General features: G+C 39.0%; 2 protein-coding genes across 2 annotated transcripts in view; one reads left to right on the top strand and one right to left on the bottom strand.

The window, feature by feature from the left end:
* ENTHD1 (ENTH domain containing 1) overlaps positions 1 to 9,048 on the bottom strand; it is an 89,532-nt gene extending 80,484 nt beyond the window's left edge. Inside the window, exons 1-2 of the mRNA XM_043440998.1 lie at positions 8,977 to 9,048; positions 3,816 to 4,319 (exon numbers count right to left, since the gene is read on the bottom strand). Coding sequence (XP_043296933.1) covers positions 3,816 to 4,164 — 349 coding nt within the window. The 5' untranslated portion in view covers positions 4,165 to 4,319; positions 8,977 to 9,048. The remainder of the gene's footprint in view (positions 1 to 3,815; positions 4,320 to 8,976) is intronic.
* A 6,704-nt stretch (positions 9,049 to 15,752) lies between these two features.
* Positions 15,753 to 22,338, top strand: part of GRAP2 (GRB2 related adaptor protein 2) — a 67,829-nt gene continuing 61,243 nt past the window's right edge. The window contains exon 1 of the mRNA XM_043441169.1: positions 15,753 to 15,972. The gene's annotated coding sequence lies outside the window, so the exon portion shown is untranslated. The remainder of the gene's footprint in view (positions 15,973 to 22,338) is intronic.

The raw sequence follows: 22,338 nt of genomic DNA, 5'->3' as shown, positions 1-22,338 counted from the left end.
TCCTTTATTTCAAAACTTACTACAAAGCTACAATAATCAAAATAGTGTGGCACAGGCATAAGAATAGATGCACAGATCAATGGAACAGAATTAAGAGTACAGAAATAAGCCCGTATATCTAAGGTTGATTGATTTCTGTAAGCATGTCAATATAATTCAATGAGGAAAGAATATTCTTTTCAGCAAACAGTAGTGGGACAACTGGGTATAAAAGAATAAGTTTGGATCTCTACATCCCACCATATATAAAAATAAATTCAAAATGGACCCAAGATAAATGTAATAGCTAAAACTACAAAGCTCTTAATAAGAAAACATAGGTGTAAATCTTTGTGACTTTAGACTAGGCAATGAGTTCTTACTTATGACACAAAGTACAAGCAACCAAAGGAAAAACAGATAAAAATGGACTTCTTCAAAATTTAATCAAGAAAGGAAAAAAACAACCTATATAGAATGGGAGAAGATACCTGCAAATCACCTATCTGGATAAAGGTCTTATATCCAAAATACATAAAGAACTCTTTAAAAACTAAAAAAAAAAAAATTTTTTTTAATGGGCAAAGAATTTGGATAGATATTTCTCTAAAGAAGACATATAAATGGCCCAACAAAGACATGAGAAGATGCTCAACATCATTAGTCTTCAGGAAACTGTAAATTAAAACCACAGTCAGATAGTAACACTGCTTCACATCCAGCAGAATGGTTATAATAAAAAAGATAAAACAATAACAGGATTACCAAGGATGTTAACAGCAATCCTCCTATTAATACACTGCTGGTGGGAATGTAAAATGGTGCTGCTGCTAAGAAAAACAGTTTAGTGGTTCCTCAAAAAGCTAAATATTGACTTACCACATGACCCAGTACTGAAATCAGGACTCTGATAACTTGTACACTAGAGTTCACTGTAGCATTATTCACAATAGCCAAAAGGTGAAAACAACCAAGAACCCATTAACAGATGAACAGATAAACAAAATGTGGTTAAATACCTACAAATTAATGTGATTCAGTATAAAAAGAATGAAGTTCTGATACATCCTCTAACATGGCTGAACTTGGAGGACATGGTAAGTAACATAAGCCAGACACACAAAAACACAAGTACTACATGATTCCATTTTACGAGGTACCCAAAATAGGCAAAATTATAGAGACAAGAAGTAGATTAGAGGTTAGCAAGGGAGTTGCTGCTGAATGGTTACAGACTTCCTGTTTGGGGTGATGAGAAAGTTTGGAAACAGACAGTGGTGATGGTTGTGCCACAGTGTGAACGTAATGAATGCCACTGAAGCATACACTTAAAATGGCAAATTTTATGTTACATTTATTTTATCTCAATTTTAAAAATTAATTATACACCAAAAGTCATAGGATTGTGCCCTCTAAATGGGTGCACTCTATGGTGTATGAATTATGTCTCAATAAAGCTGTTTTTTAAAGGAAAAAAAAATCATCTTTCAAGCTATAAAAGATATAGAAGAATCTTAAAAGCATATTGCTAAGAGAAAAAACAATTCTGAAAAAGCTACATACAGAATGATTCCAACTATATGACAGTCTGGAAAAAACAAAACTATAGAAACAATAAAAAGATCAGGGACTGCCAAGGGCTCAAGGCAGGCGAGAAAGGATGGACAGGTGGAACACGGGGCACTTTCAAGGCAGTGAAACTATTCTGCACAATACTGGAATGGTAGATACATGACATTATGCATTTTTCAAAACCCACAGAACTGCAGAACACAAAGGGTGAATACTTTGTGTAAACTAAGGACTATTAGTTAATATTAATGTATCAATACTGGTTTAACTGTAACAAATGTACAACACTAATGCAAGATGTTAACAGGAGAAAGCATGTGTGGGTGGGGAAGGATGTGTGGGAACTCTACTTTTGGCACCATTTTTCTATAACCCTAAAACTGCTCTAAAAAAGACTCTATTTTTAAAAGGTATACTTACCAGAGACTGCACTGAATTTTATCCTCTTCTCATGATTCATAAGACTATTCACTTTAACAAATTATAATTTGACTTTAGATGGGAGGAAGTGCTGATTCTTTACCACTGTAGAACAATATCAGGCACTACCGAATCATCCCAGTGCAATATCCTATGCAGCCTTTCCCTACTTCTCTTCCACCCCCGACAATATTACTTCATGACCTAAATTTCTGTATTCATAAAACTACTCCCATCATAGGTTCTGAAGAGTCTATAGTCTTTGGAAACAGTTTATCACACTTATGACTAAATTCCAGTCTAATTATAATTTCAAATTACAGTGACATTATTATATCAAGTTGTCATCCCTCCTAGTTTATTCACTTTGTTCTTTTTCACATGGTCATGTTAGTTTTGTTTGGTCTAATTATAAACTGTTTTAAAATATGCAAGTTTATATAAAACAAAATAAAAATCATCTCTAGGGACTTCCCTTGGCACTCCAGTGGTTAAGACTCTGAGCTTCCATTGCAGGAGGTGCAGGTTTGATCCCTAGTATGGGAACTAAGACCCTGCAGGCCATGCAGGGCAGCCAAAACAAAACAACACAACAGCAAAATTTAAAAAAAAAATCATCTCTAGTCCTACCAGGACCACTTGTTAAACTCTTATATAATAAATCTCATATACCTAAATATAATTTTTTAAACAAAATTGGGACAATTGCATATTCTTTCTTCCATTTATTATCTCTCGCAACAAATGTTGATGGCACCTCTTCTGCTGAGAACCAGCAATGGGCAAGGCAGACAAAGTCCCTGCCCTCATGGAGCTGACATCCTTCGGGGAGAAATAGGCAAACATATTTACACTCTTCACAACCATCCTATGAGACAGACATTGTTATTATCCCAATGCACAGAGAGCTAAACTGAGGCCTCAGGTAATCTAATAAATTACCTTAGTATATACAGTTAGGCAGCAGCAGAGTCAGGATTCAACCCCAGGTTGAAAGAAAACCCTATTTGATAACAGACTCTGAGCTTTTAACTCATCACAGAGATCTTAATATGATATCCTGTATCTTTATAAAATGGTACCAGAGGTAATAGTTTGGATTAGCTCCCTAAAATAACACATTTACTCCAAGGACATAGTTCTTTGACTTCAATCATGAAGCTTGCTCATGGAAAATTATTCATTGCTATTTTGTCATATGCAAATTAAGCAGGAACTCAAGTTCCACTTTTTAACTTTTTGATATACTTGTTTTGGGGTTTTTTTTTTTCCACTTTATTTTTTAAATCAATTTATTTAGACTAAAACAAAAATAATTCACACATTTTCTTTCCTCCCTCCACCTCTGACAACTGCTAATCTGTTCTCTGTATCTATAAACTTTTCTTTTTTTTAACTCCACATGTAAGAGAAATCATACAATATTTGTCTTTCTCTGTCTGACTTATTCCACTTTGCATAATGCCCTCGAGGTCCGAAAGAATGAAATCTTGCCTTGTGCAACAACATGAATGGACCTTGAGGGCATTATGCTAAGTGAAATAAGTCAGGCTGAGAAAGATGAATACTACAAGGTCTCTCTTTTATGTTCATTGTCTACAAGGTGTCCTTTTATCAGGCACCTAACTGTGTTAGTTTTACACATCATTTTGAAATATATATATATTGTTTTCAAAGGCACTCAAGAGTCAACACAAAGGATCAAACTGGAAACCCAAACTGTCCCAGAGGAAAGGTAGCTAGTACATTTAAGAACTACTTTTCCCCAGCTTCTGCTTTAAAGTGACCTCCTCCCACACTCTTACTCTTTACTAGCACACTGTATAAACTTCTTCATCTGGTACCTTGATCTTTCCCAGCTTCGTCTATGTGTTGAAAATCTTTCAGAGTTTGAAGGTTACGGTACCCCTCTCTGCAATGCTGAATAACTTTCTTTGATCCATTCTTGATGAGATAATCCATTAAGGTAAGAGATTTATACACATGGCGCCAGTTCTTCCCGTGGTCATTGAGTCTCTGCCATAGCATGTTCATAATTTCAGAGAGAGAAACTGTGTTGAAAGTCAGGTCGCTGATATCTAACATTAGAGAACTGGAAGGACCCCAAGGGTCATTAGAAGTTGCTTCCCTGACTTTTATTTCAGCATCTGAGTAATTTTTCACAAAATTTTTCACTTGCCTCCTGAATGCCATAGGTAAGACAAATTTGAAGGTAAGATGGGGGATGAAAGCAACAGAATAGGTGTTTATGTCATTGGTTTATAGAATCCTTGAGGGGTAGTTGGTCCCCAAGTCTGCTGCTCCCAAATACAAATGACTAATCACCATCTTGACAAGGTATCAATTTTCTGCAAAGGAATACACAAAAAAATAAGTAAGTTAAATATTTTTAAAATGTCTCCAGAAGAGCAATTCAGTCTGAAAAATCTAGCTGTAGCTTCCAAATCAGTGCCTCATGTACATCAGCCAGAATTGAGGGGACCATATAAATGTTCCTAGGATCAATACGGGAAAATATCTCATGAGGGATTAGCCTACGTTATTTAAAGAAACGTAAGTGGTCTTTCGAGACCTAAAACTTTCCATTCAAAGTATCATTGGGACTTCCCTGGTGGTCCAGTGGTTAAGAATCTGCCTGCCAATGCCAGGGGACATGGGTTTGATCTTGTGGTCCAGGAAGATTCCACATTCTGCAAGGCAAGTAAGCCCATGTATCACAACTACTGAAGACTGCATGCTCTAGAGCCCGTGCTCCACAACAAGAGAAGCCACTGCAATGAGAAGCCCAGGCACCACAGCTAGAGAATAGCCCCCACTCACCAAAACTAGAGAAAGCCCATGTGCAGCAACAGAGATCTAGCACAGTCAAAAAAAAATTTTTTTTTTTTTTATTAGTTGGAGGCTAATTACTTCAAAAAATTTTTTTAAAAAGTATCCTTGAACCTCTTTGGCCAGAAATAAAGTTATTATAAAGCATTACAAGGACAGTGGACAAATTAATGGTGGACAAGAAAATGGAACTTGCACTGTGACATGTCAAGATTTGTTGTCACATATAAATATGTTATGTCCTGAGAGTAATCAAGTGAAAACTGAGTCTTAAAATCATCAACTGACCTCTGGTTGTATCCTTTTCAGAACTTACAAGTCATTAGAATCAAATCTAAATATGATCTGTTTTCTAGTTAATAAGGAGGATCATCAACTGTTAAGAAATTGTCGTCAGTGGACTCCACATGTAACCCACAGCACCCTAAACCAATATTTTAGTCCTGGTAAGGCTGGCAAGTCAAAGGAAAAGGTTAAACTACTTTCTTTACTCAACTTTAGAAAAACATTCCCTGATGAGCATCCAGACCCAATGAAAGCTCAACAATCTATAATCAGATTTTACTAGAGAAAGTACACACATACTAAAGAAAATTGCTAAAAATCCATAACAAATGTGCTTGCTATTTTTTGTTTTGTTTCTCTTCCTTGACCTTCTCAATTTTAACCTCAGGCTTGATTAATTTCTCTGTATATATTTAAGGAAGACATAATTTTCAGAAGCAGCCTAAATAAACTATCACTTCTTTTTTAAAAAATAAGAGAAGGGAATAAGTAGTCATTTTTGTTTTTGGTAAAAGTGCAACACATTCTCAAATAAACAAGATAGAAAATGTATCTGTTTAATTAAGATTTCTCCTAAAGAGACCATCATCAACCCTAGACAGAAAAAGAGAAATTGTGTGTTTTTACAATTTTCTGATTTTCTCTCCTGTTTGCACTTTGAATACAGACATTTTTATCTGACTCATTCATACAGTGAAAACTCGACTTATAATGTGTTTCAATAAGCTATTAAAATTTTCAATCATGAGGGTTTTCTCTTTCTATTGTCCTTTTTTGCCCTCTACCAAGCTCACTCAATGCAGTGATGTACTGTGACATTGGCTTGGAGCAACAAATATTGATCTGTTTCCTTCACAAGTCTATTAAAAAAAAAAAAAAGCCTTGTTAGAATCATAACTTGCTAGAATTGAACACAGTCGTTAAAACTTTTTTCTTTTTCAAATAGCTACCTATGTATATTTTGGAGGGGCAAAATCGTAATATCTAGGTTTTCCTCTATTCTTAACCTGTATTTTTAAATTTAAAAAATGTTTTCTTAAATGAAGTTTCTGTCACAGAAAATTATCTACATAATAGCCTTCCATCCAATAGAGTAGTTCACAATGGGATGTGCTGTACTTATCAAAATTAAATATATTCTTAAACATTCAAAAAACTAAAGAAAAATGTCTGGATAAGTGAATTAGTATTATTTACTAACGTACCGTACATTGTGACGTGAACACAGAATACATAACACACCATTCTACTACTTAAAATTTTGAAATCTTCTCAAGCTAACAAGAAATTCATTTGTGTTCATTGTAAATTAGGTTGGTTTATTATGTGTTTCAGACACCTGACTATATGCAAACGCTCAGTTTACTCAGTCCTTCAAAAGTTTGAGATTGTAAATATAGTGATATAATATGAGACAAAAGTAGTGCCCAAGAGGATAAATGTTCACACCTGAATTTTGGCTGTCTGGCTATCCAAGTCCTTATAATATATAGAAATGGAGGGAAGTAAGATATTTCATGTTATAAATTTGGGTTTTCTCCTCTGAGAGGCCTTCACCCACCACACTTACTACTTAGCTCCTCCCATCATGCTCTTTTCAGACCCAGTTTATTTCCTTCATGACACTTATCAGGATGCATAATTATGTGTTTGTCATTTTCTCTTCGGCTTTCTCCACCATCAGATTAGAAACTTCTTGAGAGCAGCAACCATGATCATCTTATCTATCAGTAAATGCTACTGCATAAACAGGTACCCAGCAGGCACTCAATATGTTGCATGAATGACCAAGTGGTAGATTGATTTTGCTTTGGGATAAACATGAATTGATTCTACAGCTTTGGGTTATAAATATGACATTTAAAAATATAATCCAACCCTTGCAATTGTCAAGTAAAATTCTAATGTTTGCTTATGAATCTAGAGTTAAAACTAGAGTTAATATCTAGTTTTAACTTTAAAGTTTTAAGCAAACATTTTCAAATCAATCAATAAGTATTTCTTGAGTATTTATCTTTATATAGCTTTGTGGAAGGTATAATAAATATTAAACATCCTGCATACATTCAAAAACATCAGTTAGTTAAAGAGCTTTCTCCCTTCAACACTTCCAAGATAAACAAATAATGAAGTATAAAATGTCTCTTAATTTTCTTACTCCATTTACCCACTTACTCAACTCTTTGACAAAGGCTGTTTTCTCCCCCAACTTCACCTGAACAGGAGACCATTTAAGTTGCCAACTGACATTAAACTACAGGTCCACAATCTCTTATCTGAATCTTTTGAGGCCAGATAAGTTACGGACTTCAAACTTAATTGGGGGGGGGGGCGGTGGGCGCGGAAAACTTTTGAAAAGTAATGCCATGCCTACACGTATATTACATGATATCCACAGAAAGGTCTGGGGTAAGTAAAGAGGTCTGAACAATTAAACACATCAACATGACTGCAATAAAAATTTGCAAATATTTGTAATAAGTAAAGACAAATGGCTGTTTCAGTTCAAATCTTGTAGCCAGATAAGTTAGCGGGGGGAAAGTAGTTTTCAAAACTTCTTGGATGTCAGAACTGAGAATAAGAGATTGAGGAGCTACACTGACTTTATCCAAAGATTTAGGACAATAACGACAACAGCATCTAAGAGGCTGAGTACCAAGAGGCATCTTTGGAAAGACACATTTAGGGAAGTGCTATGAAGACAGAACAGCTCTTATGTTTATATGGATTCTGCCTGTAGACATGAGATCAACTCAGGAGAAAATAAACTCTGGCCAAGATTGTTTTGGAAGAAGGATTACAGAGATCACCAGGGCATTAGCAGGTGTTACTGTTTTGATGGAAAACACACTGCAAGAGGCAGAGAAACTAACTTGAGTCCTGCCTGTGTGTTCACTAAATCACTCAACTATTATTTCCCAGAGTTTACCATGTAACAGGCTCCATTTCTAAGAAAGAGAGAAACAGGAGCACTAGACAGTTTCCACCCTCTGGTGTAAACGGCATGCTGCTGTTGTTTAGTCACTAAGTCATGTCCCACTCTTTGTGACCCCCAAGGACTGTAGCCCACCAGGCTACTTCTGTCCATGGGATTTCCCAGACAATAATGCTGGAGTGGGTTGCCATTTCCTTCTCCAGGGGATGTTACCCATCCAGGGATTGCAGGTGGGGATCATCAGGCATTGATGAGCGCAGGTGGGGACCCATCAAGCATTGCAGGTGGATCCTTAACCACTGAGGACCATCAGGGAAGTGTGGTGTTAAGTGCTACTCTTCGCTGTAGGCTCACAACTGTGCTCACACCTAAACATTCAGTACCTCACCTCATTACTCTAATTAGGGCTCCAGAGGCATGGATTTGAGGTCCTAGTCTGCCATTTCCTGTTAAAGTTTCTCTGAGCCTCAGTTTCCCCATGTGCAGCATAAGGGGAAAAAATCACCACATAAGGGGCGGTGGGAAAGACATGACATGCTCCGCAAAGAAGTGAATGTAAAGAGCAGAGGGAGAATCAGCTTTCGGTATCCACGGTCATTCCTTAGCATCACTTAATTCATTCAACAATGGTTTCAGAACGACCACTGTGTTCCATGCAGGCCATGTGGCGGGCACTGGGTCACACAGATAACTCAGACCAGTGACTGCCCTCAGAGAGCGTGCAATGTAGTGGGAGTGGGAGGCTGGGTATTGGAGAAGCTTCTAGAAGGAGGGAGTGATGTAACGCCGTCACACAACAGTGACCTTCCCTCAGGGAGACCTGCGGGCCTTGTCCCCTTCCCGCCTGCCCTGACAAGGCGTAGGGACCCACATGGTATGGGCAGTCGGAGAACACCCCTCCAAGCCCCTCCAGGCCCCCTCCATCTCCACCCCACCCCCAAATAAGAGGCTACTACCTGAGGGGAATGTCCAGCCGCCTGGCATCTAGGCCTTTTCTCTCCCAAACACAAGGCCTGACCGCTCCCGCCCCCGCAAGCTGATCCCCCTCCTCCAACCAAGCCAGAGAGCTCACGCCCTCCCCCACTTCCGCTTCCTCACTTCCGGCCCTTCACTTCCGGCCTTTCCTACGGCTGATGCCCACTACTCCCAGGACTTAGAGGAAGGGAGACGCCTCGGGTTAAAATAGTCCCTGCTTGTGGCTATCCAGCGGCATGAAGGCAGATGTCTTCCTTTCGTGATCACTTGGGCTGTGGCACTGCCTAATCCTTCAATGAAAGAATGAATTTTACAATCCGTGTTATTAGTCTAATTTTAACTGACTGGAAAAGTGACCTGTAGGACAAAGAATGTAATTTCTAGTAGTAGTCTCTAGAGATGAAAAGTGATGGGAAATGACTGAGTGCTTCCAGTGAGGGCCTTGGGTACCACTGATGGCTAGTCACTGAAATATTCAACTGACTTTCACTGAGCACCTAAAGCAGCAAGGATTCAGATAGGATCGAGTTCGATTAAGTTGACAGGCTAGTGGAGGTGACAGGCACCATCACAGAAGATTGTGACAAGGTACGTATAGCATAATGAGAGAGGAGAGACCATCTGATTCTACCGAGGAGTAGTTGAGGGCAGGTTTCAGAGACGAATTTATATACGAACTGATTCTTAAAGGATGACAGGAGTTCACTGGATAGACAAAGAAGAGGAAGCCATTAGAGGCAAAGGGCACATCGTGTGTAAAGGCTTGAAAGCTGAGAGAGCCTATAATCTTGATAAAGCTGCAAGCTCTGTAGTTACCATGGCAGTCACAAAGACTGTTAGTGAAACAGCAGAGGGAGATGAAGTGGCAGAGGACAGTCAGATCATGAAGCACCTTGTCTTTACTACCAAGTGGTTTTATCCAGTAGGCACTGGAAATGTAATCAAACCTATGTTTTACAGAACCTTGGTGGCTGTGTGGAATACTGAATATAATGGAAGAAAACACATGTAGAGAATAGGAAAATGCTTAGTAAATGAAAGTTACCTTTGCTTTTAGTCCCTACTGCTTCAATTATAATTACTATAATAACAGCCTACATTGTTGATACTGGCATGTAGATAGGTAAGTATAATATAAAATGGTAGGAAATATGAAAGAAATTGGTGCATTATAAACAATTTAGCTGGCTGTAATATAGAGTAATGAGAGCAGAAGGCAGAGGGATATTGAAAAGATGGCCTGGAAATGGGTGGTTCAGGAGCTTGAAGGCCATGATAAGGTGTTGGACTTTATAAAGCAGTGAGAAATAAGCCAAAAGTGCTTTTTTTTTACATTGAGTTATAGTTTATGAAGATTTTCATATGCATATCTTATGTAAATTTTAAAGGAAGTCTGAAATGTAGGTGATATTATCCCACTTTATAGATAAGAATGCTAAGTTTGAGGAACATGGCATTCATTCTCCATTAGAGCCAGGCACTATGCTGAGCCATGGGAATACAAGAAAGTTACAGTCTAATAAGGGAAACAGGAATAAATCAGTAACTATGATAAATTACAATGATAAAGGCAAACATAGATTGTTCTGAGAGTCAAAAAGGAATTTGTCTAAACCACATGGTTAGGAAAGGCTTTCTGGAGGAGTTAAAACTGAGCTGAGTTTGCAGGAACAAATAAGTTATATGAATGGTCCAGAAATATTCAGCTAGCAAGGATTTAACTGGAACTTGAACCCAAATCTACACTTCTATGCTCTTTCCCCTATGCTGAGAATCAATCTTTTGTTCTTAATGTTGAGCTCCATTGACCTTCTCAGTCATGAGTTTAACTTTTGTATTTTGAGAAGGTCAGAGATCTCAATTTTTTCATTTTAAACCTATTCATTTTCTTCTTTCAGAACGAATCTCTGAGTGTGTGCAGAAAATTAGATTGGAAGCAGAACAGAGGGACTGGGAAAAGAACAGAATTTTATAGTAGTTCTGGCAATAACTGATGAAGGTGCCTTCCCTGACAGTCCAGTGGTCAGAACTTCACCTTCTAATGCAGGGAGTGCAGGCTTGGTGCCTCGCTGGGGAGCTCAAGTCCCTAAAACTTAAACATAAAATTGGAAGCAATATTGTAACAAATTCAATAAAGATTTTAAAAATGGTTCACATAAAAAAAAGTCTTAAAACATAAAGTGATGAAAGTCATAACCAAAGCAAAGCCATGGGCGTGGCACATACTCCACTCCACTCATTCTCCTTTGACACACAGACATTTGTGTATGAAATTAAAGCATAGAAGCTATTGGATTTGGCTCCAGATATATCTGGGAGTCTACAGTGACACTCAAGTTTCTTTTTGGGGTGACTCTGTGAATGGTGGTTGCTAGTTTCACTAAGATAGGAACCCAGTCTGAGGAGCAGATTTGGCAGGAAATGTGATGAATTCTATTTTGGATATTTTGAATGTGAGGTGAGGTGTCTGGTGTGACCAGGTGAAGATGCCCAAGAGACAGCTGAGTAGAAAAAATTGGGACAAAGGTAGAGGATTCTGGGCAGGGCTCATGAACTTGAGAGTATTCAGTACATACATAGGTGGTGATTGAATAGGCACATGGAAAAAAGAGAATGGCGCAAACTCAAAGACGGCAGTCCCATTGCAGGTGGAGAAGCTGGTAGCAGTCACTGAGTGGATCAGACAGGCAAAAGGCTCACATGCTACCCCCTATGGAATTAACTCTGCTAACGTGACTATGGTTTTCCCAGTGGTCATGTATGGATGTGAGAGTTGGACTATAAAGAAAGCTGAGCACCAAAGAATTGATGCTTTTGAACTGTGGTGTTGGAGAAGACTCTTGAGAGTCCCTTGGACTGCAAGGAGATCCAACCAGTTCATCCTAAAGGTGATCAGTCCTGAGTGTTCATTGGAAGGACTGTTGATGAAGCTGAAACTCCAATACTTTGGCCACCTGATGTGAAGAGCTGACTCACTGGAAAAGACCCTGGTGCTGGGAAAGATTGAGGGCAGGAGGAGAAGGGAACGACAGAGGATGAGATGGTTGGACGGCATCACCAACTCAATGGACATGGGTTTGGGTGGACTCTGGGAATTGGTGATGGACAGGGAGGCCTGGCGTGCTGCAGTTCATGGGGTCGCAAAGAGTAAGACATGACTGAACGACTGAACTGAACTGAAAGTGACATGTGCAAAGAGATGTCTGCTTTCCTCCATTTGGGGGCATCATAATTTAGTTGCAATACTGGAGCATCAAGAACACAGACATCATTTTACCCCAGTAACTTGGTGTGGGTTTTAACTTATTTTGTGAACTCAGAGTTTTATAAAAGTGAACAAAACTTTCTTCACTTGAATTCCAAGACATTACTACTCCTTCTCGTCTCCTTGGCTGGTTTCCTTTCATTTCTCTGACCTCTCAACTTTGGAGGGGTCGGTTCTCTGTCTGTATTCATTTCCGGCACGGTTTTATCCAGTCTCATGGTTTTCAACACCCTTCTCTCTGTCAACAACTATCAAGATTTTGTCATCACCCCTAACCTGTGTCAACCTCCAGACTCAGGTGCCTAACTCCCTTGATACCCTCAATGGCATGTCTCACAGACATCTCAAATTTAATACATCTAAAAGCAAACTCCTCATCTGGTCTTCCAGACCTTCTCACCCACAGTCTCTCCTGTCTCAGTGAATGACACGTCCTTGCTTCTAGTTTCTCAGGTCATGAACCTTGGGATCACCACTGATGCCTCTCTGTCTCTCATACAGCCTATGATATCCATGAGTACACCTGTGACACAGAGTGGCTACTGATTCTGGGTTATGTGTGCTCCATAGGTAATAAATGGCCATGTTCTAATACACAATAAAATAATCATGTTTATGATTCCAGACTTTTTGGTTACCCTGTATGTTAAGAGCTCAACACTTCCCACCATCAGTCCTAAGTCACCATCATCTCTTGCCAGGATCATGGAAGCAGCCTCTTACCTGCTTGCCCTGCTTTTTCTCTTGCTTTCTTACAATCTAATCTCAATACAATGATCAGAGTGAGCCTTGAAAAACTTAAAACACAGTCCCTGGTGGCTCAGCTGTAAAGAATCCACCTGCAATGTGGGAGACCTGGGTTCTATCCCGGGGTTGGGAAGATCCCCTGGAGAAGGGAACGGCTATACACTCCAGTATTCTGGCCTGAAAAATTCCATGGACTGTATTGTCTGTGGGGTTGCAAAGAGTCAGACACAACTAAGTGACTTTCACAGAGCATATCACTCCCCAGTTCAAAATCTTCCACTGACTCCCATCTCAAGAATAAAATCCAAAGACCTTGCCATGACCATTGAGGTCCTATGTGTTCTGGTCCCTGCTCCCCCTCTGACCTCCATCTCGACCCTTCTCCACCTTCAGGCTTTGCTCCTGCTAGTCCAGATACCTGAAAAAGCTATTTCCCCAAAAAGCCACCAGGCCAGATCCCTCGCTTTGTTTTGGACATTGGTCAGAAGTCTTTTGATCTCCTAATTAAATCCCAACCCCACTTCAGCCACACAGTCTATGACTCTTGCCCCATTTTATAATCCTCTTTGGCAGTACCACCATCTGACACATGTATTATTTCTTCCTCTACCAAAATGTAAGATCCAGGAGATCAGGGACTATGTTTTGTTCTCTGATACATCCCAGCACCTGCAACAGACCTAACAAGGAGTAGGTGTACAAACATTGTCTATTGAATGAATAAAAAGAGAATGTCTGAACCCACGCTATTGGATGAAGAGTACACATTGTACCATGAAGTTAAATTTAGCGTAATTTTACATAAGAAGTTCTGATGCCAACAACAACCTCTCAAAAGGAACTGTTGAAAATTTTTAAATAAGTATGGTTTTAAACAAAATTTTCTCCATGTTGGATAAGTTCAGATTTCATATATTCCTCAATCCTCCCGATTTTGCTGATACTATTCTGAGTGCTCCTTGATGGTGAGGACCAAGTTGCTGACAGTCGCACATGAGAGTTTTTATTCTTAGGTTCTGCCTTTGCACTAGTTCAGTTACAGAGCTGCTAGGAAATTAACCACTAAAGGAGCCTTGCTTCCTGCCCTATATGCTCTGTACCATGTCTGCCGATCATTCCTTACTACTGAAAGAACTTTTCTGTGAGATTTTCCTGTTCTGCCCTCTGCCCCATTCTTGGAGAAGTGGTTGTGTTCTGCTCCCTGGGGGCGGTGTCCCGAGGAAAAGAGCTACGATTTAGGGCGAGTGCTGAGAACACCATGGGGCTTCCTGTACAGGGCTAGTCTGCTTTCTTCCCAATTCAAAACCACTGGCTTGGGGCGAGAGCTGTGGCCAGAGAACTCCAGTGTTTGAAAACCAACGATGAGGTCATCAGGCATAACGATGGTTCCCACCAGGAAGGCCCTTAGACCCTGGAGACTGAAGAACCCTGAGGTCCACGTGGAGATGTGATCGTTTTAAAATTGGGCACACGTTGTTATCTTGAAAATTCTGTCTTTGTAGCATGTGGAAGTAGTGGGGACCCTATTCAGAGGCAACTTGAATTCAAGAACATTTGACAGACTTGCATGAATAAAAGGAAAGCTCTCTATTACAGACTTAAGAGGAACAAATTACTTCCTTTAAGTCATCTGACCAAACATTTGCTTAGCTCCTACTATGACCAAGTACTCAGATTCTTCTTTTCAATTTCAATAAAATTGTTGAGTGATCATAACCGACATTTCCACCCTCCCCAAAAAACATAAATCTTGAGCAAGGTTTAGGTATAAAGGGGCAAAGAGATAGAAAAGGATACCATTCTACAATGCAGAATAAGTTTAAATTCGAGATCCCCAAGTTGTCTTATCTGATGAATGCTGGAACATCTCGTCAGCCAACATTCCCATCTTTATCTTGGGTCTGGTCCCCTGACTCTGAACAGTGCCATTTAGCAAGTCGCACTATCTCTAATTTTGTGCAAAAGATGCAACATTGGCAATCCATTTTCTAGCAAAAGCAAAGACAGAGGAAGAGGCCTTAGCAAGTTACACTTGGTCTGGGAGGAAGGAGCCTAAGGAGGAGCGTGAGATACAAATCTGAAGGTGAGAACTAAGGAAGCTGAAGGTGACAAAAATGTCAGGTCAATGAAAAAAGTCTTCAAATCCCAGAAATATTTCAGTCCAGCCTATTCAGGAGAAAATTAAATTCCCCAAATCTAAGTAACCAGCCCCAGCTCGCACTTGGTTATGGCAAAGCTGGGGTTGGAACTCATCTTGGCTTTGAGTTTTTCTTCCTTCTTTTGTTAGGGGTAGTATGAGGGGCTAAGGGTAATATTATGGGCTGAGTACACTAAAAAAGCTTTTTTTTTTTTTTCCCTGAGATTTGAATGAGGTAAGTGATCCAGGATGCTGTCAAGTAAGTTCCCCTAAGAAGTCCTAATATTCCTCCAGATGCCTGTACCTCCTCGGAGAAAGTGCATTTTCCTTAAGACCAGCAGTAACTTGCCAATGGACCATCTCTGGGATTAAAAATTTTCTTATGTGAACATAATCGTTCGGGGCAAACTTGTTAAAACTGAAACCAAGCATAAAGAAGCAAAAGTGTTTCAGTGAACCTCCTGCATTTTAGTTCAACTCCGGCAGCAAGAAAACAAAACCACATAATCTAAGGCTCACGCCCAACTCTCTGAAGCCCCATATCTGCAAGTTCCTGTGTGGTTTGCATACAGACTGCTGGGCTGACTGGGGGTAGTTTGGAGGAGGGAGTAAGAAGTCGGGGAGGAGGAGGAGGAGAAGGAGGAGGAGGCACTCAATGGATCTGCTAGCCTGTGCCCTGGTTTAGTGCGGTACGTGGACAACAGCCCAAGGTGGATCCGGACTCTGAAATGCAGTCATTTTGACATTGGAATTTAGCTTCCTTCTTCCAAGAGAGGATTCTGACCATTCGGTGCAAAGCCATAGATTAAACCTCTTCTCTTCTGAAAGGTATGTCTTTATGCAACATCCGTCTACACGCTCTAGAGGGCTCAGATTTTTATTATTTGCAGAATGTTCTCTTGGAGTCAGTCTAATTAAAATGAATCCCCTGGGCTCTGTAAACATTGGTTTTAATTTTCGGTTCATCAGCTAAGGTCTCTAAATCTTTTTCTGTAACAGTGTTTGTAGTGATAGGATTCAACTTCCAGTGAATGAACTAGAAGACTTGCTCCTTTCAACCAACGTTATCCAAGAAGACTCCACTAACTGGCCTCTGAGCCATCTCAGGGAAAGACTCTGGACCTGGGATTTCAGGGGTGGAATTCCCCTTCACCAGTGTCAGCATATGTTTCGAATTGGCGTGGGTGTGGGAGGTGAAGGGCAGAGTAGCAATGAATGAACACTAGTACTGCATGGTCAGGATCTGTTCTTGGGGCTTCATTTCTACTTGTTAGTGTTTATGTTGCCTTTATAAAGAACCCCACATTGAGTTCCTTTACAAAAAAAGAAAACTTTACTTTGAAATGAGATTTGAGAGAGTGTTGTCTATATTTATCCCTTTATTAACAGTTTACACTGTGTCCCTAAGACCATCTTCAGTTCAGGCATAAAATCTGAACACAACTCTTTGACACCCTACTCTTTGAACCTGAGGATTGAATATACCCACCAAAGATTAATCCAATTTAAAAATATCAGGTTTACATATCTGGAATTAGGCCTTGTTAGTAAAGTACATGTAACTTCATCTGTACATTACTGAAAGTATACATCCCCAGATGAATTAAGAGAAGGGGAAAATGTTTAGGATTAAAACTCCAATAGAAAAGATTACATGTGCTCATGTCTGTCATCTGAGGGTGGGAAACCTCAGGTTGAAAAATGTTTCGTTATCTACAACTGCATTTATCATAGATTTATTAGTTTTTCAGTGGGTCCTCTTTTCTCTTCTCTTCTTTTTCTCTTATTTTAGTTTCAGAAAGGACTGAGTATAAGCGTACTCTGCTTTAACAACCCAGTATTGTTTATAAAACTTCACTTTTATAAAATAATTTTAAAATGATCCTCTTTACAGAAGGATCCATTCTTAAATGAGCACTAATAAAATTGAGAACCATATAAGTGTATTTAAATTTCAAATTTTAAAAATTTTGATTTGTACCCTTTTGGAGAACTTGGAGTGGTTTTTTTGGTAAAGGGAGACAGTCCTATATCATTGAATAAAACTATCTTTTTAGATTGAACTTAGAGGGTCTCCCATGTAGTAAACCGTAATCTGATTCTCCCATTATAATAGATTTTATTTTTTTAAAATGACTTTACTGAAGCAGAGGGGAAGGAGGTGATCGATTTGTTCAAAATGAAGAAGTATCTCTATTGCTAATATAATATTCTTTTGAATATCTTTCATATCTTAGGCCCTAATGAAAACCTTCTTTTTTAAAACTTTCAATTGTTCTACATCTATTTCTTAGGGATATTGTAAGAATAAATGAGTTAACATAGATATGAAATGGCTTAGGAAAAATGTGCTGTGAAAACACAAGGTGATATCAGTATTAATGGTTTCTTTGAATCTTGATCATTTCCTTCCCACCTCTTTTACAAAATATATCTGACTTACTGCCTGAAGCCATCTCTTTTATGTCTTTGCCTTCTGGAGGGGCTGAAAATGAGCCTACTTCTCACATGGTTATTGATTCTCAGAGAATAACACCTGTAGGTGTTGGTGACTTGCAGGGCTCATGCCTGAAACAGAGCTTGCTTCTTTTCCTGACTCAGGAAAAGTCTACAACCACTCCGGTATTCTTGCCTGGAGAGTCCCATGGACAGCGGAGCCTGACTGGCCATGGTCCATGGGGTCACAGAGAGTCGGACATGACTGAAGTGACTGAGCACACACGCATTCAAAAAAGTGTCATTATATGTGATTCCATCAGGATTTCTTAAACAAAATATAGCTGATGCTTGATTAGTCTGAGGAACAGAGGCTTCATTTTCGTGCAGCCATGAAATTCAAAACTTGGTGAAGAATTTTTATGGCCTAAGTTATTTGAATTGAAGGATGAGACTGACAGGCCCTCCTATTTGTCCATCTCAAGTACTTACTCAGCATATCTTGATCTATAAAGGAACAACACAACCTCCTGTGCGTGCGCCTTTTTTTTTTTTTTTTTTAACCTCTTTACAGTTTCTTAGGAAAATGTAGCCTCATTTAACAAATGAATGTTTATTAACACATTGTACATTGACTATGTGTCAGGCACTGAGTTCTCTGCAACAATGTTAACATTACATTAGGTTCCAATAAGCTTGAACCAATGAGCCAATAGGAATTCAGTAAGTAATTTTTAGAAGACAGATTTAAAAAGTAAATTCATTCACAGCAAACATTTTGGAGAATTAAAAGAAACTATTACTAAGTAAGTGAAGATTAAAGTCTTAAATTGCCCTCCAAAGAAGATATAAGACCTACATCTTATGAACAAAGTGAAGAAAATGTCTAAACATAAAAGTTGAAATATTTGTACAGTGAATACCTCTATACTCACCTCCTAGATTCAACAGTTGCTAACTTTTTGACACATTTGTTCCACCTCTGTATTTCTTTCTAACTACATGTAAGTTACAGACAAAATGATACTTCACCCCTAGATAATTCGGAACACGTCAAAGAATAAGAATATTCTCCTATATAACTGCAATGCCATCATTATAACTAAGAAGATGAACAGTAATTCATTAATACCTAATATCTAGACCATATCTAAACTTAACCATTTGTCCCCCAAATGTCTTCCATACCTTAAAAAAAAACTAAGATCTAATTTTTTTTAAAGAGAAATATGTTTTTTACATGAAGGCTTTATGTCTTTTATTCAACACTGGAGTTTTTGAAAAGGTTAGGTGTTGTCTTGTTAAATGTTCTAATTTGTTTTGGCCTAGCGGTGTCATTTAATTTGTTCCTCTATCCTCAGTATTTCCCATAAACTCCAAATTAGAAATAAAGCATTGATTACATTTCAATTAAATGCATTTTACAAGGTGCTCCATATTGTATCTCAACAGGAGACACTTAGTTCCACATTGTCCCTCTATTTGTGACACTCGGTTTGATCGGGGCTCAAGGTAGTGATCTCAGTTCAGGGATCCCTTTTTGCAATTAACAAGTAGTCTGGCAAGATAATGCTTAGGCTTTGTGATGATATTCTGTTTCCCAACAAACCTCACTCAATGGCTTTAGGTGATCCTTTCCTAAATCAACTGTTTGTTTGGGGGTCATATACATTTTCAGTATACTTTGAAGAAGGATTAGACATACACATTCGTTATTATCAGCAGCCACAGCAGATATTTGAGTGTTTTTTTTAAGTTCAGGTAATAACAACCATGATGATGATGATAGTAATAAGTAACATTTACTGAGTGCTTGCTGTAGAGTCAGGTGGTCTAGGTTTGAGGGCCAGTCCTTCAGTTACTAACTAGGCCAACTGGGACAAGATACTTAGTCTTTCCATGTCTTAGTTTCTTTAGCTATAAAATGAGAGTGATAATGGTAGCTATCTCATTATACCGTTTTGAAAGTTAAGCAATTTATACACATAAAGTTTCTGAAACAGTGTCTGTTATTGCTCTTTGCCAAGAGCACTGTACAGGTGTTAACTCATTTTGCTTCTCCTAAGGGCACAGTGAAGCAAGGGCTAATATTACCCTTCTTTTGTAAGTGAGGAAACTGGGGTGCAGAGAGTTTAGGTCACTTGCACAAGGTCACTTAACTAGTATGTGGTAGAGCCTTGATTTGAACCCAGGTGGTCTGATTCCAGAGCATTCTCTCCAAAGGCTCCTGACACATGGAATGAGAAGGAACAGAAATGGAACTGAACTAAAAGCAGTTACAGCCTACCCCCACCCTGGCATCCTATCACCACCCAAGTTTTCAGTTCTTCTGAGTTATTCAAACCTGAGACTGTTGCTACCAAAATATATTTTAGGTTTTGTTCATCTGATAACAGCACTCTAGTAAGCATAGATGAGTATGCTTATTGCAATTCTATAGCTTCAGGCTCTGTATAAGAAAGTCTACATGTAAGAGATAATGTTAAGACTGGAAAATGTAGAACTATTCAATATAAAGGAAGAGGAAGGAAAAAATCTGAAAGGAATAATACAAGAGGGGAGTTATGAGACCTCAGAGTCTTGGGGCAGAAGATGATATTTTGATACAGTCAAAGGGAGAAAATGCCTCTCGTTTTTCACATTACTGTACTGTGTAAAATTTTACCACTAAAACACAAGAGTATAGTCATTGTCAGTTATAAAAGACCACATTGGATTTCTTTATGGGATGATGGATGAGTCTTGATAGTAGGTAACTTCTCTGGTTGGTTATCTCGGTCACTCAGACATTCCATAAGTCAGTCTGTGTCTTTGGAAATACCTAACTGTACACGGAAAAGGCCTCACAAGCCAAGTATTGGTCCCTACCCCTTCATTAGCATTAAAAAAGGATTCCAGTGCTGTTTTATTCACTCCTTCTATTGCTGCCACAGAAAGCTCTCAAGTGTGATTTTCTAAAGAGAACTAAAAATAAATGAGAAAAAAAAAAATCCAACATTAATAATGTTTTTACGCATTTCCAACACAGGCATTGCTAAATTGGTCCTGCCTTTTTATGTTTTTTAATGAAAAGCAGGCTAATTGATCAATTGGTCATGAATAATACTTTTTCGTTTGTTTTTCTCCACACCTCTCAGCCTTCCAGAACCACAGGCTTAATGTGGCCGCCTACAAATGGTTTACGATTTGTGTCTATTGTCTAGTGCTTTATGGGAAAATACTGGAAACAAACTGCTGGAAACTCAGTAGGAACTCAGTAAATAATAAGTAGATAGTTCTCTTGCTAAATATGATTTTAAAGAAAAATATTTTTTAATAACTAGGACATTCTACTAAGGAAGTACACTAGTAGAAAAAAAAATCTGGTTGATTTATCATTTGAATTTTCATCTTCGTTTTATAAGTGATAGATTTTTAGCAGTTTAGGGAGCAAAGCGTGAGGTCAGATTAACTCCCCTCGCCTGAACAGATTTATATTCTAAAAATGTGGATTATTGAATTGTAAAGCTAGCAGGGAGACCCCAACTACACATTAAATCTAAGAAAATTGTCATATTTTAATACATTATATCAACCTTTTACATTGATCATAAACATGTTGATATCCACAGCACAGAAGTTCTTACTGGTGGTGGTGAGGCTAAAGGTACAGGGGAGTTTCAGAGACACATTTAGGAAGCTGATGAAAGCTATAGAAGCACTTCCCAGGGGTGAAAAACAATATGCCTAGCATTCATTCACACACACCTTTACACAGAATATTCAGTAGTTCATGGACACTCCCTGCCTCCCCCTCCACCACTGCCAGCAGAGTCCATCCATATATCTTCAGAAGGAAAAACATGCTTTATATGGAGTTCTTTTTTTTTTAACTTTACCTTTTTTTTTTTTTTTTACCTGAGCCTTATAAAGTTTTTAAAAGCATTTTCACACATTATCTCGTTTGATCTGCCTATGATCTTTGAAGCAGGCAGACCACATATTTTGCCTCTCAAGTTGCAGAGTGGGAAGGGCAAAGCTCGCGAGTTTAAGTGACTTGCTCAAGGTAATTTTGCTAACGTCTACCAAGACATAGTACCAAGGCTGTGAAATTGTAGCCAGGGTTCCTTCTACCACACTGGCCTGGGCACAGCATCAAGGAACTCTTGACCCGGTTTCTGGAAATCTGAATTCTGGCTTTATTGGAAACCACCTGCGTGACCTCGAACGTGACATTATAACCTCTCTGGGCCTCAGTTTCCTTCTCAGTTGAGTGAGAGGTTAGACCACATGTTCTCTGAAGCCCCTTCCGTTCTCTGTTGCACACCACCTCATCCCCCTGCAGTCTGAGAGCAGAGAGAAATGACCTTTTCAGTGACAGATGGCAAGACCTTTCACCCTTCCCTGGAGGTCATAGGAGCTGGCGTCCGGTTCAGATGGGTTCCTTTTCAATGTCCAAATCCTGTTAGAAACTAGCAGCATGGATCATGCTTCTGTGGGCTGCTTGTATGTCGCGCCGCTGGTTGCCTCCTTTTCCTGCAGGGCTGGCGGTCTCACAACAATTTTGCTCCAACCCCGGGCTCTGCTTCAGACGTACCACGGTGTTTTATGATCCCTCTTGGGTAGTTCAGACTATGATATAGAGATAAAGAATGCTGATGGACTTGTTTGGGGCTGATAGAACTTATCCTTCTAAAAAGGTTATTTCTCTTGAAGGACGCAAATCTTCCACCTGATTTTTCATCACTAACGTTTATTTCCTTCAACGTCTCTGAAATG

Source organism: Cervus canadensis, chromosome 21, assembly GCF_019320065.1.
Source record: "Cervus canadensis isolate Bull #8, Minnesota chromosome 21, ASM1932006v1, whole genome shotgun sequence".
NCBI classification, from domain to species: domain Eukaryota; kingdom Metazoa; phylum Chordata; class Mammalia; order Artiodactyla; family Cervidae; genus Cervus; species Cervus canadensis.
This window is presented reverse-complemented; position numbering and strand designations above follow the sequence as displayed.